This window comes from Mus pahari, chromosome 8, assembly GCF_900095145.1.
Source record: "Mus pahari chromosome 8, PAHARI_EIJ_v1.1, whole genome shotgun sequence".
NCBI lineage: Eukaryota > Metazoa > Chordata > Mammalia > Rodentia > Muridae > Mus > Mus pahari.
Window position 1 is genome coordinate 46,619,470 of NC_034597.1, and position 25,468 is coordinate 46,644,937.

At 49.4% G+C, this 25,468-nt stretch overlaps 2 protein-coding genes across 4 annotated transcripts; one reads left to right on the plus strand and one right to left on the minus strand.

Annotated features, from left to right (window-relative positions):
• Nrl (neural retina leucine zipper) lies at positions 1 to 4,106 on the minus strand. 2 transcript variants are annotated; one of them, XM_021204110.1, is made up of 3 exons: positions 3,987 to 4,106; positions 1,864 to 2,271; positions 1 to 661 (listed from the first exon to the last, which is right to left on the minus strand). In XM_021204110.1, exons 2-3 carry the CDS (start codon positions 2,242 to 2,244, stop codon positions 329 to 331), a joined length of 714 nt encoding a protein of 237 aa, XP_021059769.1. In that variant the 5' UTR covers positions 2,245 to 2,271; positions 3,987 to 4,106; the 3' UTR covers positions 1 to 328. The 2 variants fall into 2 exon arrangements, with proteins under 2 accessions (XP_021059769.1, XP_029397703.1); XM_029541843.1 differs by lacking the exon at positions 3,987 to 4,106 and having other exon boundaries at positions 101 to 661; positions 2,179 to 2,244.
• An 11,752-nt stretch (positions 4,107 to 15,858) lies between these two features.
• On the plus strand, positions 15,859 to 24,349 carry Pck2 (phosphoenolpyruvate carboxykinase 2, mitochondrial). Of its 2 annotated transcripts, XM_021203040.2 has the most exons (10): positions 15,859 to 16,054; positions 18,082 to 18,327; positions 18,937 to 19,121; positions 19,207 to 19,410; positions 19,742 to 19,929; positions 20,252 to 20,414; positions 20,579 to 20,797; positions 23,166 to 23,303; positions 23,517 to 23,612; positions 23,781 to 24,349. In XM_021203040.2, the coding sequence occupies exons 1-10, from the start codon at positions 16,026 to 16,028 to the stop codon at positions 24,233 to 24,235; spliced, it is 1,923 nt and encodes a 640-aa protein (XP_021058699.1). In that variant the 5' UTR covers positions 15,859 to 16,025; the 3' UTR covers positions 24,236 to 24,349. The 2 variants fall into 2 exon arrangements, with proteins under 2 accessions (XP_021058699.1, XP_029397713.1); XM_029541853.1 differs by lacking the exons at positions 15,859 to 16,054; positions 18,937 to 19,121 and having other exon boundaries at positions 18,156 to 18,327.
• Positions 24,350 to 25,468: the final 1,119 nt, after the last annotated feature.

Consider the following 25,468-nt stretch of genomic DNA (forward strand, 5'->3'; position numbering starts at 1 on the left):
CTCCTCCTCCTCCTCCTCCTCCTCCTCCTCCTCCCATTCAGCATGCCACCCGCCCATCCTCCACACCTCCACCCTCAGTACAGGCATTAGCTCCTACAGAATTCAGTGCCCTACTAAATCATGAAGAATCGTGACCTGCAAAAGGGAAGGGAACTCAACTCCAGCAAAGGACCAGCATCTAACCTCTGGCATGCCACGAGGCCCAGAAGTTTGGGGATATTTGTACGGACAAGACCACAGGTAGCGATTTGGTTAGTGGTACTACCTCTCCTGTATAGCGCCATCTACCCAACCACCTCCAAACCGCCACACCCCCTGCCCTAGAGGCTCAGAGGAAGAGGTGTGTGTGGTCCTCGGACCCAGGGCTGCCGGAGGTCAGCCGGTCACAGCGGGCCTTATAGAGGTCGCGCTCGCGAGCCAGGCGGGCCACCTCGGCCCTCAGGGCATCCAGCTGAGCGGCCAGGCGAGCGCGCTCCGCCTCCAGCCCGCGCCGCTGCTGCAGCCGCTTGGAGCGACAAGCCTGAGCGTAGCCGCGGTTCTTGAGCGTGCGGCGCCTCTGCTTCAGCCGCAGAGCCTCGTCGCGCCCGCAGCCCCGCAGCTGCCGGTTCAACTCGCGCACAGACATCGAGACCAGCGCGGCGTCCGAAAATCTCTCGGGCAGCTGCGGAGGAAAAGTGCAGGGACCAGATTGGTGCGGATGTCATCCAGCTCTCCTTGACTGGTCCCCATGCCAGTCAAGGAGCCCTTAGGAAAGCACTCCAGGCTCCACCCTCACCTGCTGTATGCTGTTCTTCCTGCAGACCCCACCCCAGATTCTATCACACCTGGACCATGGGGCTACGCTGCCACCTCCATCCTCCATTCCCCCATCTCCAAGGCGCCCACGTCCTTTGGTCTTTCTGCAAGTGTCGCAGTGTGGGCTCCTCCCCTCCCCTCTCTGGCAAACCAATCATGCCTCTGGACGCTGCGTACCCTTCATCTGTCTGCAGTGTCCCGAGGTACCCGCGCCCAGACGGATCCCGCCCTTGCCACACACGACACGTTTTCTTGTCCTGAACACCACAACCCGATGACCCTCAAGGATTTGGATTACATCCTAAAGCCCTCAACACCCCCATCTGTGTCTATAATTAATAGGATGAGTCCCAATCCCCTCTGAGAAGGTTAGGCGCTGGGGAAGACACAGGGCCTTGAAAAAGCCAACCACAGCCTTTACCCGGTCAGGTTCCACACATCGTTTATCTATTTGCTTCCACAAAATCGCTCATCCCACCACCACCACCACCACCACCACCACCACCACGCTCTTCTAAACCCTTTTCCCGCTGAAGCCCTTTCGAATCTTGCTTTGTTTTGGTTTATTTTTTGACCTGGTCTCACTATGTAGTCATGGCTAGCCAGGAACACTATTTAGACAAGGCTGAACTCACAGAAACCTTCCTGCATCGACCTCCCAAATGGTGGGATTAAAGTCCTGAACCACAGCTCTCCACTCCCTCCTAATCTTGTCTCTCTGTCCTCCATGATTCGACAATTTCCTACCATTTTGAGAAAGCGATCTAGCCAGGCAGTGGTGGTGCAAGCCTTTAATCCCAGCATTCAGGAGGCAGAGGCAGGTGGATTTCTGAGGTCGAGGCCACCCTGGTCTACAGAGTGAGTTCCAGGACAGCCAGGACTTCACAGAGAAACCCTGTCTGAAATAAAGAAAAAAGAAAAGAAAAAGCGATCTGGTTTCTCTGATTTTTCACAAGGACCTTGTTCTGTCTCTTTCCAGTCCACAGTTCTCTCCAGGACTTATCCTCCCTCTTTTGGCCGGCCTCCTTCCTTAGGTCTCCCTCCCCTCAGACTAACCTGGTCACTCACCTGGACATGCTGGGCTCCTGTCTCTCCCGGGCTCCCTGAATAGTAGCCAAGAGGACCTTCCACAGAGATGGGGCCCTGGTTCTGCAGCAGCTCCACGGCTTCATCGGGACTCAGCCCGAGAACCTCATCCGCCCCCAGTTGCTGCTGCAGGCTGGCCAGCCAATATAGCTCCTCCAGGCCTGGCCTAGGGGCCTCGCCGCCGCCCACCATGCCTGGCTCACTGAAGGTGGGAGAAGGAGGCACCGAGCTGTATGGTGTGGAGCCCAAGGAGGCGGTGGGGACTCCAGATCGGCCCTCAGAAGGCTCCCGCTTTACTTCAAACTTCATCAAGTCAAAGTCATTAACATATTCCATAGCCAAGGGACTGGGGGGGAAAGCCATTCTGGGACTGAGCTGAGAGAGGTGTTTCTGCAAGAAAGAGGGAAGGTGTAGAACACCGAGAGGCTGCCTGCCATCCTTCCCGTCCCTTTTACTATAGCCCCGCCCCCGCCCCCGCCCCACCCCCCAGGACCTCCATGGATCTAGTGCTCTGGGGTTCCAGAGCACAGATGCAGCCTCTCTTCCCTGAACAGCTATTTCCAGGCAGCTCCTCACAGGCAACAAGAAACTTAAGGTCTGAAGGACAGAATGACAACACAGCCTCTGGTGTGTTGACAGCACCCTTTGGTGCCTCTGGGACTCATGAAAAACAAGAGCAACATGGTAGTGCTCCCGACCGACCCTGGTGCTGGGACACACTGAGAAGCTCCGTCATCTCCAGAGGTGCCATTCCATCTACAAGCAATTAAAGTTTCTGCGCAATTAAAGTTTCTGCTTAATTAACTTAACTCTGTGTGTGTGTGTGTGTGTGTGTGTGTTAGGACAATGGAAAGACACTGTGCTGTGAATTTTAGGATATAGGGAGGTGGCTGTGCTGCTGTCTTCCCTCCCTCAAAGCCTTCAGGGGAGTGTCAGTTACTCATCTGTTCCATGGATTAGTCAATAGGCAAATCTCTTCTAAAAAGACTCTCCATGGGAAAAGAAAGAAAGGCTCTAGAAAGATCAGGACCAGTGGCCTCTCTTCTTGGGGCCAGTCTCTCCAAAGAGAACGCATGAAGACAGATCGTCTTTGATTTAGAACCTACTGTGTTAAGCGGGTCTGAGGCCAGGCGTGGTGGCACACACCTTTAATCCCAGCACTCAGGAGGCAGAGGCAGGTGGATTTCTGAGTTCGAGGCCAGCCTGGTCTACAGAGTGAGTTCCAGGACAGCCAAGGCTACAAAAAAAAACCCTTTCCCAAAAAACCAAAAAAAAAAAAAAAAAAAAAAGCGGGTCTGAGCAGATGTTCTTGGCTATCTGATCCTTCTGTTCACTGTGGGCTTTCAAAACTCCCCCAAAGAGTATTCTGTGGAAGACAAATTCTGAGACATACCCTAAAAGGAGGCGTCTATACTCATAGCCTTAGGAAAGTCTGCCCCTCAGCTCCATCTTTTGCAGAGGCACAAGCTTAAAAGTTCATTACCCCAAGAAGCCCTCAAGCATACCATGATTCAACAGCATGCGCTTAATCTATGACGCTAAGGAACTCTCTCTTGCCAGCAAGAAACACCTGGAGCGGTCGGTCTCCTCCGGCTAGGCTATCTCACTAGTTTACACTTCTCTGTCTGGCAGTCTCAGCTCTGGTCCAGTTCCCAAGGCCAAGAGACACACCCACCCCCAGAAGGAGAAGTTCAGGGAGTCGTCTGCCTGGCACTTGGACTTCAGGTTCCTGTTTAATTTGACCAATCTCAGACTTCCACACTTTGACCAGAAAGACGACTAGACAAGGCTTCTTTCTTTGAGGGGAGAGTTGTCCTCTGCAGACCTGCTCAGCCCTGAGAGGACGGGGCTACTAGAAGGAACTAGTCCTTGGCAAAAAAGGAGATGGTGGTGTACACAGAGACTGGGAGATGCTAAACTGTTACTTGGATATATTGCTTATCTTTCTGATATGATTGCAGCCAGAGTAGAAGTGGGGCAGGGTGCAGAAGAGCAAGAATTCTACTTAAGATACAGCAAGAAACAGTAGAGGCAGACTGCAGGGGTCAGGGGAGGGGCTCTATATGACAGGCCTTGCCCCCAGGAGGGTCACCAGACATACTCACTTTAGGAACGGCAGAGACGACGTAGTCACTGTCAGAACCAGAAAGGCACAGCTTCCCCGGAGACTAAACACTCCATAGAGCAGGGGCTGGTGTCATCTCTGTATTCAGAACAAGGGGGCTGTGGACACAGAGCCCAAAGGACACTCTTAAAGGACTGGTTCCCTGAGATCATCTGTGGTCCTCAAGCCTCATCCAATGAGATAAAGGGCTTATTTGCATATCTCATTGGCCTGGGGCAGGGACTCAGAAGACAGTGAAGGACAGGTGCTATCAGTTCTCCAAAAAGGAAAAATGGCGTCTTCCCCAGAGAAGCTTCCTATCCCGGACCTTGAGTATGTGAGTGGGCTTGGTTTCCAATATAGAGAGCCATGTTGACTCCAAAACACCACCCCTCCACGTAAACACAATTCTCAGCCCACTCACTCAAAGTTTAGAGCCGGTAAGAGTCCAGACAGACTACCAAAACCCTCTTTTAAGACTCTGCGCCTCCCATCTGTGTCTGAGAGACATATACACGTTCCCAGCCCATCCTCAGCCAGCTTGTTGGGGCGCTTCTTTTCAAGCATCGTCACATTTCAGCCCCTGCCCTACCTTCACCCTGACTGGTCTTATTCCTCACAGAGTCACTGTATTAGAAAGATAAGCCATGAGTTTCCATGAAGAAACTCACTCTTAATAGTCCATCCCGAAGGCAGGCAGCCCAGCTTGAGAGAAGAGACAGAAAAAGCCAAGACTCGAACTCTGGTCTTTCCTCTGGAGACTAAAAGAAGCTGAAATCCAATCGCCACCACACTTCTGTGAATGCCCTCATGAGCCCTCCTCAGCTTCCTCTCTCCTTTTCCCTGTGTGTCTCAGTCCCTCTTCTCCTCTCTCACTCATTCCCAGACGGCTGGGGTGTGACCTACATTTTCAGCCTAATCCCCTCTTAGAGCTGTCACCCCCTAGTAGGAGCTCGAAGCAGGGATAGTAGGACTTAGCCAAGGAGATGTTTAAACCTGCCTGAAGCTGTTTAAATAGGTGCTGTACTAGAAGAAACTCCAGAAGTTAAAGGTTATTCCCTGCCTGTTGGGACAATGGCTTCCACAGTCTTAAGTAATCGTCCCTTGGGAACTTGAAGAAACAAATTCTTTTGCTTTACCTCAAACTCACAGAAACAGAAACTCAGTAAATAGGTTATAGACAGCTGTGGTTTAATAAACCCTTCCAACAGTTCTGACATACACTGTTTGAGACCCACTGGTCCACAGATGCCTACATTCAACCCGATCTCGGAGTGTGTGCGTGTGCGTGTGCGTGTCTACATTAGTTTTCCATCACTGCTATGGTTTCGGTATATTTTAAAAGCTAGTTTCCAGTGAGATATTATTAGACGAGAATGTTAAACTTATCCATGAACTAACGAGCCAAAGAGTTCATACTGAACTGGCTGTCAGTATGAATTGGCCTAACTAGAAAAACCATGCGTGTGAATGGTGTATCCTCTCCTTAGTTCATTGGTGCATGTTGTCTGTGTCCCTCCATCCCTTCTTCTCCCCCACCTCCACTGCCCCCTCTTCCTCTCTCTTTCTCTCTTTGCTTCACTATACATTTTCCATCATGATGTTAGATTTTGGACCAAAGCAATAGGACCCCACAACCATCAACTGAATCTGAAACCATTAGCCCAAAGCAATCTCCCCCACCCCCTTTGATCTTTCTTGGGCACTTTGTCACAATAGCAAAAACTGACTAACACTAACACAATTGCTCCAATAAATACCTGAAGTAATTGACTTAGTGGGAAAGAACTTTGCTTTGGTTTGCTGCCTTGGAGAGCCTAGGCAGTGAGCAGTTGGCCCCATCATGTGCTGCCTGTAGTGAGTCAAGTGTCATGGTGCGGACACAACTGAAAGCTACTCGCCTTATCACTGGGACAAAGAGAGAGAGAGAGAGAGAGAGAGAGAGAGAGAGAGAGAGAGAGAGAGAGAGAGAGAGAGAGAGAGGAAAAGGGAAGTGCATAGGGCCCCTGCTTTCCTCAAGGGTACCAACTGATGACCAGGGAGGGGCTAGGCCTTTGCTTCCCTCAGGGAAAACGCAAAGACCAGAAGACTTTCCACAGGGCCCCACCTCTTGAATCCCACCACCTTCCAATAATGACAAGTTCTGAGCTCAAGTGCCTATAGAGGACATTTGTCTGGTTTGGTTTGGTTGTTTGGTTTCAAAACATAGTTTCTCTGTGTAGCCCTGGCTGTCCTAGAACTCTCTTTGTAGACCAGGCTGGCCTTGAACTCATAGATCTACCTGCCTGTGCCTTCCTAGTGCAGGGTGTAAAGGCACACACCACCATGCCCAGCTTTGGAGGACATTCGATATCCAAGCTTCCTCTACAAACATCAGAAGGCTTAGGTCAGATATCACAACTCTCCCATGCCTAGGTCTCTCTCTCTCTCTCTCTCTCTCTCTCTCTCTCTCTCTCTCTCTCTCTCTCTCTCTCTCTCTCTCTCTCTCATGAAATAGAGTCACTATTCAAGTAGAAATGTTACTCTTCTCCAGGATCTGTTGCTTGTTTTCTTAAAAGAAGCAGAAAGTGTAAGGCCAGGAACCAGCCACAAGAAGGCAATAGGGTTGCTGACGAGGAAAGATGGCAGTAGAATGTGGCTTTACAGCAGATAGCTGGGAAAGAGATCCTAGAACTTCCCTAAAGGAGAAAGGTTGGCAGCATTGAGCGTAGCCCCTTTCATGCCTGCTCTGACCTGACCAGACACTTGCCCCACCAGGCAGCTGTCATATCTGTCCTGATCCTCTTGTTTACTGGAGGACTCAGGAGAGAGGTGGGAGAGCTAAGCTGCTAAGGGGTGAAGGGAGTCGGGCCAAATAAGCTCAAGCAAGCTGAGCCTGTCCTGGTTGAGGCCAGGTACCACTGACTGGTCCGTCCTGGTCTTTCTATGGCTGAATGTACCCCATGATGTGAGACAGCCACCCTTGTCTGGCCCGGACCCCTGGTCCCTGAGAATCATACTCCAGGTATCCAGAAATTTCCTGCACAAAGAGCTCAGACCTGCTCCTAGGGATCACATGGACTTTTTTCCCTGGATTTCCCTTCCATGGCTGGACCTCACTACTGATACACAAGCCCCCAAGTGACAGTCCTAGTCTGAGTTGCCTCTCCCCACATCACCACATCCCGGACAAGAGCCCCGAGGACTCTGAGTAGATACCAAATTTGAATAAGCCCTCTAGATCACTATGAAGTATGCACGTGTAAATAGAAAAAAATTAATATTTATTACTTGAAATGATTTTTTTGTTTTGTTTTTTGTTTTTTGAGACAGGGTGTAGCCCTGGCTGTCCTGAAACTCACTCCATAGACCCAGGCTGGACTCGAACTCAGAAATCCGCCTGCCTCTGCCTCTGCCTCTGCCTCTGCCTCTGCCTCTGCCTCTGCCTCTGCCTCTACCTCCCAGGTGCTGGGATTAAAGGCGTGTGCCACCATGCCCGGCTGATTTCTATTTTTTTTAAAAATTATTTTTATTTATTTTATGTGTATGAATATACTGTTGCTCTCTTTAGAGAAACCAGAAGAGGGCATCAGATCCCATTACAGATGGTTGTGGGCCACCATGTGGTTGCTGGGAATTGAACTCAGAACCTTCGGAAGTACAGTCAAGTGTTCTTAACCCCTGAGCCACCTCTCCAGTCCATGATTTCTATTTTTTAAAATGGAAGATTTAAAAAATGTTAGTACATGATAGGAAAGCACTCTACCACTGAGCTCTTTTGAGGGGAGGCATGAGGTGAAAGGACAAGGTTTCACTAAATTGCCTGGGCTGGCCTTGAACTTTGGCCACCCAAGTAGCTGGGATTAAAGGTTCATACCACTTGGCCTGGATGCATTATTCATTTCACATATTTAAACACAAAGTTTGTGGACTATTTGTACTCTTGTCCCAGGCACAAAGATACCCTCACATTTAATTTAAAAAATGGCACACGGGCAGGAGAGATGGCTCAGCAGTAAGAGCACTTCTCTTCCAGAGAAGCCAGGTTCAATTCCCAGAACCCATGACAGCTCACAACCACTTGTTAACTCCCGTTCCAGGGGATTTAGTGCCCTCTTCTGGCCTTTGCTGGAACTACACACAAATATGCTGTTCAAAGCATCCTTACACATAAAATAAAAATAATTTTAAAAAAAATCATTCACACATATTTTATTTTGAAATTGAGAAATATCTGACTATATTACCTGGCTTTCCTGTGACTTCTGTGTGTAAGCAATGCTCTGACTACAAATGTAACAAACCCTTCTAATTGAGATGCTATAAAGGAGGGCAGGATGCTACAAGATTTTATTTCATGAAGATGTAATATTTGTTTGTTTACTTATTTATTTAGATAAATAGAGCATATAAAAGAATGAATTTCTGACAGTTCTCTCCTTCTATTGTGATGGCCCCAGCAATTCAACACTGATATGTAATAGACTTAGTGGCCCAAGCCTTAACTTGGTGAGCCTGTCTCAGGTGCTGTGAAGATGGAACCGGATAGGAGTTGTTGCGGGCATCTTTCTGGGATAATCATTCCGACGCCCGTGGCCCGTGTGGGAGAGAGGAGTTGTCACTGGTGGGCTGAAGTTCCTGGAAGCCTTCAATCCCGGGTCCAGTTTGTATTCTCGTTCCAGTTTGTATTCTCCTGTTGTTGTTTTTTTTTAAGATTTATTTATTTATCATATATAAGTACACTGTAGCTGTCTTCAGACACTCCAGAAGAGGGCGTCAGATCTTGTTACGGATGGTTGTGAGCCACCATGTGGTTGCTGGGATTTGAATTCTGGACCTTCTGAAGAACAGTCGGGTGCTCTTACCTACTGAGCCATCTCACCAGCCCTGTATACTCGTTTTATACCCTAAAACTACAAGGTGGGGTGAGCAGGCAGGGTTTTACAGAAGCCTGAGTGGGCTGTTACAGGCAATGGCCCATTGCTTCAGCAACTTCTCCAGGTCCTTCTGCGCCAGCAAGTGAAGCTGAGCTTGGCAAACACACAGTGCCAGCAGTCCTGTAACCAAATCAATCAATAAGTCAATAAATCAATACCCAATCACTGGTCTCTTCTCCCTTATTCCACTTATTCTACTTACTTGGGAGGAAGGGACATGTCGCCTAAGGAAGTCAAGACTGGTCAAATAACCGAGACTGAATGTGGGAAGAGGGTGGGGATTCCAGGTTGCAGAGCTGATGGATGTAGAGCTCTGAAGCAGGCAGAATGGGGGACAGAATGACAAACCTGAAGGCCAGCGTGGCCAGAGGGAAGAAAATGTTCAAAGGTGAGCAAAATGACTACAGGTCAACAGGTCGGGAGGGACGAGGGAGAGCCTGTAGGGCACTTCAAAGATTTAGGCTTTTTTTAAAAAGCAATGAGAAGGGCTGGAGAGATGGCTCAGAGGTTAAGAACACCGACTGCTCTTCCAGAGGTGCTGAGTTCAAATCCCAGCAACCACATGGTGGCTCACAACCATCTGTAATGGGATCCGATACCCTCTCCTAGTCTCTCAAAAGAGAACAACAGTATATTCTATAAATCTTTACAAAGAAAAAAAGCAACGAGGAGATTCTACGGGATTGTCAGTGGTGACAAGGTTAGGGTCACATTTGTTCATGGGGAGACTTACCTTTGGTTTGTGCAGGGGAGCAAAGTGGGCTGAGAGTTAGAACTTAGACATATCCAAGGAGTGTGGGGGGATATTGAAAACCGGTATCTACACCGAAGTCGGGTGGTGTGGGGAGAGGCAGCTTTCGGGCACAGACACTCCGCACGGGCCATCTAATCCTCCCCTCTTACCAGGTTTGGCTGCCAGGGGCTCTACAGATAAACATGTAGCTCCCCCCCCCCACCTCTGCCTGTCCCTACTTGGATACAAGTGGTCTATTGGGAAAGACTTTCGGGGGGGGGGTGAGAGAAAGAGCTAGAGAGAGGGAAAAGTTGAATTATCTTGCAGGTGCAATCAATGTGACCCCCAGGGATGACAGTGGGGGTGGGGGGCTGAGGTACTGCAATAGACCTGTAGAGTTATCCTGAACTGAAGCAAGGAGGCAAGCTACCGCATCCTTAGAAGGACCAGCCACTGGACACATTGCCCCAGGAAGGGACATTGCATTTGCCAACACAGTGTCCTGTGGCCATGAAAGTCCTTAAGTATGTACAGAAGGCTCCTTTATCTACACCTCTCTGTGGCTTAAGTAGATACGGCAAGTTCCTTTTAATCAGTTCCCCCGCCCTGTTGCCAACTCTTTGTGGCCAAACATGGCCCCAAAATATTGTTAGTTTTCTGGGTTGTTTCTCCATTTGTTTTTGAGGCAAAGCGTCATTCAGTAGCCCAGGCTAGTCTTCAATTTAGGGTAATCTCCATGCTTCAGTTCCTGGGTGCCAGGAATACAGGCGTGAACCTCTAAGCTCAGAAAATTCATAATTCTGATACTGTACTGTTCCCGTTTGAATATGAAGTATCCCCTGGGTTCGGACATAGGGGAGGGGAGTGGAGGGGGCAGGGGGTGGAGGCAGTTGTTGCTAACTGTCAGGTTTGGAATCTCAGAGTTCTGATCTAATCAATGGATTGATTACCTGGCAGATTCATAATCTGATAGTATTATCGGAAGGTTGTGAAAGGACGAGATGGAGCCTCATTGGAAGAAGTATGTCTTTAGAGCTGTGTCCTTGGGGATACATCTTAACTTGACCCTTCTGTATTTGTTTCTTTCTGCTTCCTATCATAAGGTGAGCCTCCTTCATTTTCAAACTCAGAAATCTGCCTGCCTCTGCCTCCCAAGTGCTGGGATTAAAGGCGTGCGCCACCACTGTCCGGCTCAGTTTTCTTTAGGGGGCTGGCCACCAGCAGTTTGACCGTTTTCCAGTAAGTATATGGACAACACAAACTGGACATGTTTTTTTCTTTTTGTTTTTTGTTTTTTGTTTTTTTGTTTCTTCTCTTTTTTAGGGAAGGTCACAGGGACAAACATGGGAGGACTCAGAGGTAGATGTGATCAGGGTGCATGATGTGAAATTCCTAAATAAGGCTTGGCTCTCTCTCTCTCTCTCTCTCTCTCTCTCTCTCTCTCTCTCTCTCTCTTTTTCTTTTTTTTTGATTTATTTATTTACTATATATACATCATGTTCTGTCTACATTATGTGTACACACCAGAAGAGGGCCCCAGATCTCATTATAAATGGTTATAAGCCCCATGCGGTTGCTAGGAATTAAACTCAGGACCTCTAGAAGAACCAGCTCTCCAGCCCCACTCTCCTATTATCTTTAACCTATTTGTTTTAGTGGGTATATGTAGCATATGTAGGCACATGTTCACATTTGTACATGTGTATATACAGGTACATACACCTTCACGTATGCACATGGAGGCCAGAGGTCAGGGTTAGATGTTTTACCTAATTGCCCACCTTAGGTCTTAAGACAAGGTCTCTCCCTGAACCTGAGACTCACAAATTCATCTAGACTGACTGTCCAGCAAGTTCCAGAGAGCCTTCGTCTTTGTCTCCCCCACACTCAGATTACAGTCATGTGCCATACAACCCATCTCTCTCTGAACCTGGAATTCACAAGTTGGCGAAACCAACCGGCTAGTAAACCAGGAAGCTTCTGGCCCCTGTTCTCAGCGCTGGGACTAAAGACGTCTGCCACCAAACCCAGCTTTTTACCCAGATTCAGTTTCTCATGCTTGCTTGGGACTTATCAATCAATCAATCAATTACTATAAATATTTATATACCCAATTTTATCATAGATATGTATGTGTAAGAAAAATGCAGATGTATATGGAACTTGAATACTTGCTAAGTAATGGTTCGTTTTCTTCTCTCTCTCTCTCTCTCTCTCTCTCTCTCTCTCTCTCTCTCTTTCTATCTCTCTCTCTCTGGATGGGAGGGTTTTCGAAACAGGGTTTCTCTGTATAGCCTCAGTTGTCCTGGGACTCTGTAGGCCATGTTGGCCTTGAACTCACAGAGATCTGCCTACCTCTAAGTCTGGAATCCTAGGATTAAAAGCGTGTGCCACCATATCCAGCTACTGTCATGTTTTCAAGTATCTCTCTTAGATAAATTGGGACTGTTCTCAACTCTAGCCAATCTGTGAGACATCCAGGGGATAAACCATGACTGTCCCTAAGAAAGAGAAGAAAAAAAGAAAAAAGAAAAAGAAAAAGAAAACCAACAAACCACGGCGGGTCACACCCTGCCCCCTGGTGGTACTGCTTGGAGTGCCAGCTGTGGCATAGGCTGAAGTTGCTGGGGAAGCCGACCACAGTTGGGGAGCAGGCAGGAGATTGGGGAGCAGGCTGCAGAAGAGTGGAGCAGGCAACAATAGTGGGAGAAAACCCTACAGCATGTCCTTGCTCTGTCTCCCTGAAGCTAGGAAGGAAGTTGGGGGAAAGAACTGAAGAAGTGCAGGTCTTGCTGAGTGTGGTGCTGCATTTACATACGTAAATTCCAGCACGCAGGAGGCAAGGCTAGTCTGTTCTACACAGCAAATCCAGGCCAGCCAGGGCTATAGAGAGAGAAACAGTCCCCAAAAGATAAAAGAATGTGGGATCACTCTTTCACACAATCGTCATTTGTCAAGTGACTATCATGGGAGGACACTGGTAGGGGACAGTTTAAATCGAGACTTGGTTTGCTTAGATTCTTCTCTCTACAAAGCAGAGGAATGGCAGGAAAGCCAGAAGGGAGGTGGGGGTGATCACTCAGATAGCTAGGGGCCAGATTAGGGATTTTAAGCCTAGTCTAAAATCCTTTGGATTCTTCCTTTTTCCCCACTTGTTTTTTGAGATAGGGTCTAGCAGTTCACAATAAACACATGAAATAGTATATAATAGGATTGCGGGGAAGAAAAAAACCTGGATAATTAGAGTCAGAAAGACCTGGAGCCAAGATTCCTTTCTCCAGTCAACCAGACTTGCCACTCCGAGGAAATGATTCAACCTTCAATGTCTACATCTGCAAGATAAAGTCATTGCAGGCTGAGTGAGACTTGTGCACACGCTGCTAGCACAGAACCTAGCACCTGCTATCCACACCATAAATATCAATCCTTTCTCTGTGCAAAGTGATGCTATACACACAAACAGATGGGGTGTTGAAAGATGCAGTCCAAAAAGGGCCTTGGAAGCTATCACATAAAGCCAGGTGCAAGATAAGCCCTGTGCTAAAGTGTGGCTAATTGGGTAGAACCATTCTAAAGGTCCTGGTGTCTAAATAGCTATGAAAAATTAGGAAAAAAAAAAATCCTTGATTCTGACTCAGATATTCCCTGGGACAAACTTGCTAGATGATGGTACTGTTCACTGAGACAGGGAATCCCAGGAGCTGGAGCGAGGTTTTGAACAAGATGATGACCTTCAAAGAGGCAGTCATTCTGACACCAGTGTGAACACCCTGAGGCCTACAGTGTAGGCAAGGAGTAAGATGGGGATGGCAAGGTGAATGTGGACAGTTTTGATGCAGGGGGATTCTAGGATAGGGTGTGGGGTAGGGTAGTACAGGTCTATAGACACAAACGTAATGGGATGGGAAGCACTGGAGACCAGCTACAGACCACCCTTGGAGGCCATCTCTGTTTATGCACAAAACTCTGAAGAAACTAAAACTCAAGATTATTTGTTTTGAAAGTGGCAGGATCCACTTAAAATAAGCTTAAATGAAAGAATAAATGCATTCATTCTTATAACAAGAATATAGGTTTTCTGCTTCATCTAGTTCCAGAAACAGCCACATCCCCTCCACACAGTGCCAGTCTAATATCTGAGACATGATAGTCTTTAATCTTCCAGGAATTAGATCTCTCCAACATCAGCTGGGTGGGTGCTGGTGCCAAATATGCTGTGGAGACTACAGGTGTCTTCACTGTTGTGAGGAAAGGTGGGGTGACTGGGATGATGGACCCAAAGGGTCATCGTCTCTGCCCTTTCTGCTTGTGACAGGTATGAACCAGGAGAGGTACAACAGCTCATTCAAGTTTGTCATCAATGCGCCCTGTTCCACAGTCTGCTTAGCAATCCCCGGCCCAAGGTCATCCGTCAAGGGATTTATGACTACTGTCCTCTAGAAGGCCTTGGAACACACACACACACACACACACACACACACACCCTGGAAAGCTGTGCTGTGATGGCCATGGGCTAACCAAAACATCCCTCATTCCTGGTACAGCCAAAGCTGTGGGCAAAGGTCATGGCTGAGCTGAACAGCAAGTTCACTAACATGACTGTCTCTGTTCCTACTTCCACTGTGCATCCTGGATATGACATGCTGCCCGGAGACAACTGCCATTTGGGAGACGCCAAGAGGTGGTGGCTGGTTGTGGTGACACACACCTTTAAAACTAGCATTTGGGAAGTAGATTGTGCATTCAAGGCCAGTTTTGTCTGCATAGTGAGTTCCAGGACATCCAGACTACATAGGGAGACCGTGTCTCAAAAGTAAATACATACATGCAGATATAAGAAGGTGATGAGGCAGGCATTAGAGCATCCTGGGCTGATATAGGGACCAGTTGCCTCTTGAGACTTTAACAGCAACATCCAGTCTACCTTAGATAGTGGGACTAGCATTGCTCTCAATAACCACTTTATCAAGCTCATGTCCAGGTATGACAGATAATTTGGCTACAGTAACAGAGCAATGGACCATTTAGGTCCACACAGTTCTCCAAGGTCCACATGGCCTCCAAAGAATAAGAAACTCTGGACCACCTGCCCCAGCAAGAGCAGGAGAGGAAGAGAGCCCTCAGCTGTTAGGGAGACCCTGCCCTAACTCAGGCCCTACAGCACTGAGCATCTCCGCTCACAGTTTCCATCCTAACCCCCAATAGAAGGGGGCTGGTGAGATGGCTCAGTGGGTAAGAGCACCCGACTGCTCTTCTGAAGGTCCGGAGTTCAAATCCCAGCAACCACATGGTGGCTCATAACCATCCGTAACAAGATCTGACGCCCTCTTCTGGAGTGTCTGAAGACAGCTACAGTATACTTACATATAATAAATAAATAAATCTTTAAAAAAAAAAAAAAGAAAGAAAGAAAGAAACCCTCAGATGATCTTAATAAAGTCCACTGTGGGTGGTTGGGGGACATCTATTGATCTTTGTCTCTCTGCTCTGCCTCTGTCTCAGGCAGGTTCGTGCTTTGCCCTACCAAGCTGACATCCAACAGAGCTCAACTTAGACTCTACAGACTCATCGTGGATGCGTTGAGTTTGGATTGGTACAGCATTTGAATTGGCGATACCCAGTGATCTCAAATTGGAATGACATGTTGAGAAATTACACAAGGACTTCATGATAGTGGCAAGTTGAGGGCAAATACTCTCTTTGGGATTAGGTGGGGGTGGGCTAAATGGTGGGAGCATTAGAGGTCCGGTGATATGTCCATGAGCCTGAAAGACCCCACCAATTTCATGGTGCTAGAGAAACTCCCTTGATAAGAAGCCAGGCACGGACAACAGTTTGGTTTTGTTACTATTTGAGGACTGGGGAGAGCTTAGCATCTGGGACCCTGGAAAAGAAAAGCCTGAGGCTAGGAGTGCTCTGCAAAAGCAAACCTAGACACTGAGGCTTTGGGCATCTTGTTATCCTGGGCTCCCCAGCCCTGGTCCCCAGCCCTCATCCTTCTTTCTAAGTTTGTTTGACATTCAACGTCTCTTGGTTGCTTTCTCTAAGGAGCAACAGCCTTCAAAGTTACATCAGTATCCTTGCAGCGTGGCCGGTCGTGTGGGCGGATCCCAAGTTGAACTCCCGGCCTCCAATGGCTTGAGGATGTGATGACTGTGGGGCGGAGGCTTCACCGAGCCCGGGGGCCTTGAGCCCGGGCTAGTGAGCCGGCCTACAGATGGGCGAGAGAACCAGCTAGGTTCCGCCCCGGCGACTGCCCGCCTCCTTTTTAAGCGCCTCCCGCCCAACCTCAACTCCCTCTGGCTTTGCCACGCTCCTTCCTTCCCCGCCTTCCCTGTCTCCCCGACTGCGCTGGTTCCTGTGGCCATCCCGCAGCGCCAGTTCAGGTGCCATGGCTGCTATGTACCTCCCCGGCCTGCGGTGAGTGACCCATAGCCCGGGGCCCACTCCGCGCTCCACCTTCCGGGCTTCCTCCGCTTGTTTCCTATCCTAGGAAGAGACTGGCAGGGTGGCTGTTCATCAGTCTGGGTCTCACGGTGGTGCATCCCCGCCTCCGCATTCCCATCCCCAGCCACGCCAGGTTTCCCACCCAGCCTCCGTGCTCTTCTGTCCCTCCCTGCGGCTGTGTGCTGTTCTAGCTGCCACTCGCAACCTCCTCCCCCTTCTCCTTTGCCTTCCCTAGCCCCATCTCCGCAAATGCCCTACTTAGCAGATGTAATTCTTTCGGACCAAGGGCTCCCAGTGTGTGAGGAGTGAGGAACCATTAAGGCCTTGAGGCCATAGGGCTTGAGGCCACGGGGACCCGAGCTCAAAGCTCCCTAAAGAAGGTAGAAGGTAAACATCATTTGCAGCCTCCCTGAGAACAGAACGGAACCTGGCACGAAGCCCAGTGAAGCCTCTGGGGACTAGGGAGGGAGGGAGACAGGGAGGGAGAGAAGGAAGGAAGCAAGCAAGATGGGAGGAGGGCAAACTGCCTTCCTTTTAACTTGGCGGGCTTCCCCTAGTAGGTCCTGGACCCCAGGCCTGCCCCCATACAACCGGGTCTCTTCTTATGTCCCTTCCTCCATGGTCTTGGACATAAGAGTCTGAACTGACTCCTTATCTCTTCTTTGCAGTTTACTTGGTTAATCCATGTGAGAGTGGTCTATGAAGGATAGAGAGAAGGTCCCTCTAAGAGACCTGCAAGAGAATGGGGGTGGGGCTGGGAGAAGCTGTGTTTCCCTTAAGACAACAGGAGTCAATTCCTGGGGATTAAAGCTTTCAGGATCATGCATTTAAAATTAATTTCTCAGGGAAACTGTCTTGTGCAGAAAAACACACAAAGAGACCTACCTTGCTGTGCCCCCACCCCCTGGGGCCACACAAAGTATGCTGCCTTTTTTATCTTCTGGAAAACACCCCACGCAGGTCCAAACTCCCACATCCAAGAGCTTCGTCTTCTCCCTTCCCAGGCAATGTAGCCTGTGCTCTGAGCTTCCTGCCCTCTCACATTCTGACCCTACCACCAGCCCCTAAGGCTTCTAAGGAGAGCCAGGGAATGCACAGGCTCACGCCATTGTGGCCTACTCTGAGTTTCTGGCAGGTGAGGCCTTGCATGTGAGAAGGGTAACTACATCTCTTTGCCATCTTTTGTCCAGACCAATCACAGCAGACCCTACTATCTTCCAGGAGGGTAGCAGGACAAACGATACAGAGACTACCCTGCCCTTCTAGGAATCTAGGCATGGACCAGTGGCATTATTCTTCTTGATCCAGCTTTCGCTATGTTAAAGCATCCTTAGCTAGTCCACCCTTGTTGACCCAGGTGGACAGAGGCATTACCTGGAACCCCAGCATCTGTTATCTTCATGTGAGAATCCTAACCTAAAGCCTGGCTGGCACTAGGAGAGGGCTTTACCCTCTGGAGCTATGCCTTCTGTTTGGGGCATTTACAGCGAAGGAGAAAGATAAGAGTAACTGCCATTTAAACATCAAAACTGATTGAAGCCGGGCGTGGTGGCACACGCCTTTGATCCCAGCACTTGGGAGGCAGAGGCAGGCGGATTTCTGAATTCGAGGCCAGCCTGGTCTACAAAGTGAGTTCCAGGACAGCCAGGACTATACAGAGAAACCCTGTCTCAAAAAAACAAAAAAACAAAACTGATTGAAAAGAACATGGATGAGCTTAAAAATCACTCATGAGGCTCTCATCTGGGCAATTTCTTCACCCTTGGGCCAGAGACTTGACTGCCTCTCCTCCCCGATGGGAGACACAAACCTCATAAAAGCCACAGATACAAGTAGTCTGAACTCACTCCACATACCCACCATAACCTAGAACTGGTCTTATGGTGCCTGCAACCAGACATGCTTTGGTACTCCCCAGAGGCACGGTTTTCTGCCTCTCACCAGTGCTTGTCTCCCATGGTAGCCACTGGATGGTTGACTCTCTGTTTTGACTCTGATAGGCTTAGCTGGCGTGGGCTGAGGCCCTGGTGCTGGTCACCGTGCCGTAGCATCCAAACCCTGCGTGTGCTCAGCGGAGATATGAGTCAGCTGCCGGCTGGAGTTCGAGACTTTGTGGCGCGCAGTGCACATCTGTGCCAACCGGAGGGCATCCACATCTGTGATGGGACCGAGGCCGAGAACACTGCCATACTGGCCCTGCTGGAAGAGCAGGGTCTTATCCGCAGACTCCCCAAGTATAAGAACTGGTAAGCCTTGAAACTAGCAACCCCCCAAGATAAGGTTACTGCTTAGGCTGAGGTACCTTTGGGTTCACCAAGACAGAGATATTTCTAGACCACACCAGTGGAATGAGCCGGAATGGGAGCTTCAAGGGGAAATGGAGCAGAAAGTGAACGTTTCTTACATTAAAGGAAAAACATTGATACGAATTTACACATTGGAGCTCTTAATTTGGAGGGGCCTACTTACTGCCTGCCTCCTCCTTCATGAAACATTGCCAGGGGTATAGGCTCCAAGCCTGTGCCTTGGGGACACCGCCTCTTAATGAGACAAAGCCTAAAGGGACTAAACTGGAATTGGATAAGAAAAAATAATGCCAGCAGACCTGGAGTGAAAGTTAAACTTAAAAAGTAAGTGGCCAGGCTTAGTGGAGCACGCCTTTAATCCCAGAACTCAGGAGGCTGAGGCAGGTGGATCTCTGTGAGTTTGAGGCCAGCCTGGTCTACATAGTACTTACATGTAGCTGGAGCTACATGGTAAGACTCTACCTGGACAAAATATAACAACAAAAAAGTGAGTCTGGAGATAAGTGAAATCTGCTAGCCACCATTTCCCGGCAATCCTCTCTCCCCCAGCTGGCTGGCCCGCACAGACCCCAAGGATGTGGCACGGGTAGAAAGCAAGACGGTGATTGTTACTCCTTCGCAGCGGGACACAGTGCCTCTCCTGGCTGGTGGGGCCAGGGGGCAGCTGGGCAACTGGATGTCCCCAGATGAGTTCCAGAGAGCTGTGGACGAGAGATTCCCAGGATGCATGCAGGGTAACAAGGCAGGGACATAGAAGCAGGGGCGCTGAGGATATCCTGGGTTCAGAATCCTTCCTCCTAGCGACATCTTCCTCCACAGGCCGCACTATGTATGTGCTTCCATTCAGCATGGGTCCCGTGGGCTCCCCACTATCCCGCATTGGAGTGCAGCTCACTGACTCAGCTTACGTGGTGGCCAGCATGCGTATTATGACCCGCCTGGGGACACCTGTACTTCAGGCCCTGGGAGATGGTGACTTCATCAAGTGTCTGCATTCAGTGGGCCAGCCCCTGACTGGACATGGTGAGTACCTATCTAGGACACTGAGACCTTCTTCCACTCAGAGGGAGTCCCAAATCGTACCCATCCATGGAGAAATTGTGGATGTGGAACGATTACTCCCCAAGACCCAGGGAAGCATTCTGGACTGGAGTAATACCATTTGGAGAACAGAAGTCAGTCGCCAGGTCTGACAAAGCACGAAGGCTGATGGGTACTGAAGAAGAGGGTTTAGCTACCCCTGGGCATTCCATTGCTTCCAAGTGTCTCTTGGGTCAATCCTTGATCCCTCCAGTCCCTGACACCCTGGTTTCTGATGCCAGTGCCAGCAGCACTCTGACCCCATTGTCTCCAGGGGATCCTGTGGGCCAGTGGCCGTGCAATCCGGAAAAAACCCTGATTGGCCATGTGCCAGACCAGCGGGAGATCGTCTCCTTCGGCAGCGGCTATGGTGGTAACTCCTTGCTGGGCAAGAAGTGCTTTGCCCTGCGCATCGCCTCTCGCCTGGCCAGGGATGAGGGCTGGCTGGCAGAGCACATGCTGGTGAGGGCCTGGTGAGGAACTGAGCAGCTGTGGTAGGGGAGTGGGTGGGGAAGCCTTGGCAGTCTGCCTCAGCCTTGCCACCTTCCTGCCAAGTGCCAGGAGGGTGAGCCTGAAACCTCAAGTTTTAGCCCCAGGCTGCTGATGTGCTACTCTAGTCTCTGTGGCAGGGCAGGGCGCCTGCTTAGTGAATAGGCATTTTATTGTCCATTCAATGTCCATTTCCTGCTGCCTACCCCATTACCCGCTAGCTGTCCTCATCCATGCAGATTATGCCATCGTGACTTTTGGTGACTTCTTTCTGTTCCCTCTGTCCCCAATACAGATTTTGGGCATCACCAACCCTGCAGGGAAAAAGCGCTATGTGGCAGCCGCTTTCCCCAGTGCCTGTGGCAAGACCAATCTGGCCATGATGCGGCCTGCATTGCCAGGCTGGAAAGTGGAGTGTGTGGGGGATGACATCGCCTGGATGAGGTTTGACAGTGAAGGTGAAAGGCCCTTTTCCTGAACAGCCAATGTGGCCCCATACCCCCGGTTAGCCTAGCAACTGCAGCTCTCTGTCAGATCTAGAAAAAGGGGGAGAGGAGGACCTCCTCCCTCCTCGCATCTCAGCCTTTCCCAACTGGTCTTTCCTTTCTTTCACTCTTGGCAGGTCAACTCCGGGCCATCAACCCTGAGAATGGCTTCTTCGGGGTGGCCCCTGGTACCTCTGCTGCCACCAATCCAAATGCCATGGCCACAATCCAGAGTAACACTCTCTTCACCAACGTGGCTGAGACCAGCGACGGCGGTGTGTACTGGGAAGGCATTGACCAGCCTCTTCCGCCTGGTGTCACCATAACCTCGTGGCTGGGAAAGCCCTGGAAACCTGGTATGTGGGGTGAGGCACTGTGGCAAAGGCTCCAGAGCTCAGTGCTTTAAATGTAGGTGTGTGTTCTGCCTACAAGTGTGTCTGTACCGCATGCATGTAGTAAACAGGCTATCAGATCCCCTGGAACTGGAATTACAGACGGTTATGAGCCACCATGTAGGGGTTTAGAATTAAACCTGTGTCCTCTGCAAGAGCAGCCAGTCCCCAGCACAGCAGCATTAATGATGGAAAACCCTCTACAACCCTAGCTTTTTGTAGTTTCCAACACCAGGCAAGATCTCAGTTCGTGTCCCCGATCCATTAATCATTGTTTGGGGGATCCAAGTAATTATTTAACTTCCCTTCAGTTTTCCAGTTTTCCAACCAACTGAATGGGTTTAATCTTAGTACTCATCTGTTAGGATTATGGGAGGAGTAATAATACATACAAGGAGTTTAGCATACTGTCAAATACATAACAGTGATGAATGCCAGGCGTGGTGGTGCACACCTTTAATCCCAGCACTCGGGAGGCAGAGGCAGGCGGATTTCTGAGTTCGAGGCCAGCCTGGTCTACAGTATAGCCAGGACAGCCAGGGCTATACAGAGAAACCTTGTCTCAAAAAACCAAAAAAACAAACAAACAAACAAAAACAGTGATGAGTACAAGCTGGACAAGCTTATGTTGGAAGACTATTTGGAGAACTGTTAAAGCAGGAATTGGGCCAGTAACATTTGCCCCATCAGGAAAGAAGGAAGCCTGTGTCCTCTATCGAACATTCCTTTGTCATTTGTCTCCCGTGTTCCCCTGTATGATAGCCTGTGTCTAAAATTGCCCTACCCTTCCCATCCCTCCCTATGTTGTAATCCTGCATGAACTCAGGCTAGTGCTTTAGACTTTCTTAGAGGCTGGTTTCCCAAGCCTGTCATTACCGCTTTTCCATTGCCTTCTGCAGTTATAGGAACAGAGCACAGCCCAGGAAGAGCTGTGGTTACTGAAGGGCAATCTTGAGTTTTGCAGGCTGGCCTAACAATCAGCCTGCATGTTTGACCAGCCTTTATTTTCTCTAACACCATCATTAAGTCCCCCTCAGGTGCCCCACACAACTGAGAAATCCAAAAAATAAGATTTTTTGGATAGGCTATAGGCCTATAGGCTAGTTTCCCAACCCTTTCAGCAACTCTGAATTCACTGATATAACTAGAGAGTCAGGGTCCTGGGCTGGGCGCCAGAGATAGACATGTTGGCTCATGGCTCCCACTCTGTACTTGCAATGGAGAAGGCACCTGCCTGAGTCTCCCCAGTGGTGCTCACATACATGTTGATGACTTGGCTCCCAGCTTCTCTCTAGCATTCCTGAAGGTGCCAAATGCTCTGGGCTCCTTGGGTTATGACCAGCCAGGTTATATTCCTGATGGACTTCATGTCCCAAGCAACCCACACTGTCAGGGTCTAAGCAGAAGCAGAAAACTCAACCACTGGGCTGGTGAGACGGCGTAGCGTGTTAAGGTGCTTACCACCAAGTCTGATGACCTGAGTTAGATTCCCAGGACCCTCATGGAGGAAGGAAACCGAACGAGTTAGCCTCTGATTCCCACATGCATCCCAAGGCGGCCCCTAGCCCCAGTACAATAGACACATGAATAAATGTGTAATAAAGGTAATTTCTCTTTGCATTTTGATGGCTCAGAAGATTGCCTTCCCTGGTTTGTTACTAGGAACCCAGTCCTTGAAATATCAACCTGACATGCTCAGTTTTTGCTTTAGGTTTAGGAAAATTAGATTTGGTAAACAATAATCCTATAACTAAAAGTTTCTGTGAAGAAAATTATTAAAACCACATGCCAATACCTGTTTCCTTAAGACTTGTCCCCGAAGCGCCCTGCCAAGTCCCAGGTCCTCTTCCACAGTTCTCTAGCAGCCCCTTCATTGATAAGTAGCCTCATCTTTGGGGGAAGATGCCCTCACCCCTGCTCCCTTCTTTCCAACACAAGGCTGTAATTAGCTGATGGAATCATGCAAAGGGGCAGGAGATAGAGCTCGGTGGTAGAGTGCTTGCCCTCCATGTGTAAGACCCTGGGGTTAAGCTTCAGCATCATGAAAAGAAACACTAGGGCTGGCGAGATGGCTCAGCAGGTAAGGACACTAACTGCTCTTCCAAAGGTCCTGAGTTCAAATCCCAGCAACCACATGGTGGTTCACAACCACCTGTAATGAGATCCGATGCCGTCTTCTGGTGCGTCTGAAGTCAGCTACAGTGTACTTATGTATAACAATAAAATCTTTTTTATTAAAAAAAAAAACGTATCATTGTGTGTGATCATGTGTGTCTGTGTTGAGAGTGGGCATGACCTTGGAATTGATGATATTTTGCATTTCCCCTGCCAGGTGACAAGGATCCCTGTGCACATCCAAACTCTCGCTTTTGTGTCCCGGCTCGCCAGTGTCCCATCATGGACCCAGCCTGGGAAGCACCAGAAGGTGTCCCTATTGATGCCATCATCTTTGGAGGCCGCAGACCCAAAGGTAAGCAGCATGTGGGCACTGTGCCTTTGTAGTAAAGGTCCAGCTCTACAGACAAGCTCCCACCTTCCTGTACTTAGAACTCATAGGACCGCTCACAGGGACCTCCAGCTGCTGTCTAGCTGTGTCTCCCACAGTGAATGCAGAATGGGCGAGGGTGTGGGGTCTGAAATGGAAGAAAACGGTTCCCCATAAACCTGTTCCTTGGTGTTCCAGGGGTACCACTGGTGTACGAGGCCTTCAGCTGGCGGCATGGGGTGTTTGTAGGTAGCGCCATGCGCTCTGAGTCCACTGCCGCTGCAGAGCACAAAGGTGAGTTTCCACCCTCTGTGTTCCCTGTCCCTACTCCCACTGTCTCCCTTTCTCCCATCACATCTTCTCACTTTCCCTGAAGCTCAGTCAGAATTGTAAACCTTTTCCTCTGCCAGCTGGGACACAGGGCACTCTTCCCTTCCTTACCCACCCTCCCTCCTGTCCTAGGAAAGACCATTATGCATGATCCCTTTGCCATGCGACCTTTTTTTGGCTATAACTTTGGACGCTACCTGGAACACTGGTTGAGCATGGAGGGGCGAAAAGGTGCCCGGCTGCCTCGTATCTTCCATGTCAACTGGTTCCGGAGAGATGAAGCAGGCCGCTTCCTGTGGCCAGGCTTTGGAGAGAATGCTCGTGTGCTAGACTGGATCTGCCGAAGATTAGAAGGAGAAGACAGTGCCCAAGAGACTCCCATTGGGCTAGTACCAAAGGAAGGAGCCCTGGACCTCAGTGGCCTCGGCGCAGTGGACACCAGTCAGCTGTTCTCCATCCCCAAGGACTTCTGGGAGCAGGAGGTTCGAGACATTCGGGGCTACCTGACAGAGCAAGTCAACCAGGACCTGCCCAAGGAGGTGTTGGCTGAGCTCGAGGCCCTGGAAGGACGTGTACAAAAAATGTGACCTGAGGCTCTAGGCTAGCAAGAGCACAGCTCCCCCATTTGGGTAGAGAACCCCCACGGCTCACAGAAAACATGAACAATCTGACATTAAAATGTGTGAGTGTTGGAAGGCCAAGCCTCAGGCCTCCCCATGCTGTCTGATAAGAGATGCATACTTTTATACACGTGTTTGTTTCCACTTTCCATGTGTCTTCATAGGCTTCCTTCTAATCAGTCTCCTGCTGGCTCGCATAGTAGGAACTTCTGGAAGAAGGCATTCCTCTTCTGAAGAAATGTAACCTGGTATAGTGATGCACACCTTTAATCCCAGAGGCAGCCCGATCTCTGGGAGGTCAAGGCAAACCTGCCTGATCTACATAGCAAGTGCCAGGTCAGCACAATAGGCCTCTCCACGTTTGGGTTAGTATTTTTGTCCCATACAGACATACAGAAGTCCCCTTGTCCAGAGGAAGCCACTCCAGAACCAATTTCCTCCTCCTGGTTTCCTCCCACTCCCTGGAACCAGGAGCCACACCTGTTATTTTTTCCTAGAGACAAGGTCTCATGTAGATCAGGCTGGCTCCAAACTCACTGTGCAGCTAAAGATAACCTTGGCCTCCTGATCCTCCTCTCCCTACCAAGGCCAGCTAAACAACTAACACTTCTAGAACACTATCTGTAATTCTAGGCACATCCTCAAAGTACCATTTGCATTTCAAAATACAGAGTTGGATTGAACATAATAACATGCCTTAAAATCCTAGCACTTGGAAGGACCCTATCACAAGGCAAGAGAATTGTATACAGTGACCCTGTCTTCAAAAACCACAAACCAAAGAATATCCAGTAAATGCCCCACATCTTTGTATATATGGGCAGCAGGGGGCTATTTAAGAAGAAAAATAAAAGATTTGCAGTTCAGAGAGAGATGGGAACTAGGACAGGGAAGTGGATTTGATCAAACAACATGTATACATAAAATTCCCAATAATAAAAATATGAGGTATTTTTTAAATATTGGAAAGATGGCTCAGTGGTTAAGAATATGTACTGCTCTAGAAGAGGGCTGGAGTTCAGCCGCCACACTAAGCTGCTCACAGCCTCCTGTACCTGCAGCTCCAGCCACACTGAGCTGCTCACAGCCTCCTGTACCTGCAGCTCCAGCCACACTGGGCTGCTCACAGCCTCCTGTACCTGCAGCTCCAGCCACACTGGGCTGCTCACAGCCTCCTGTACCTGCAGCTCCAGCCACACT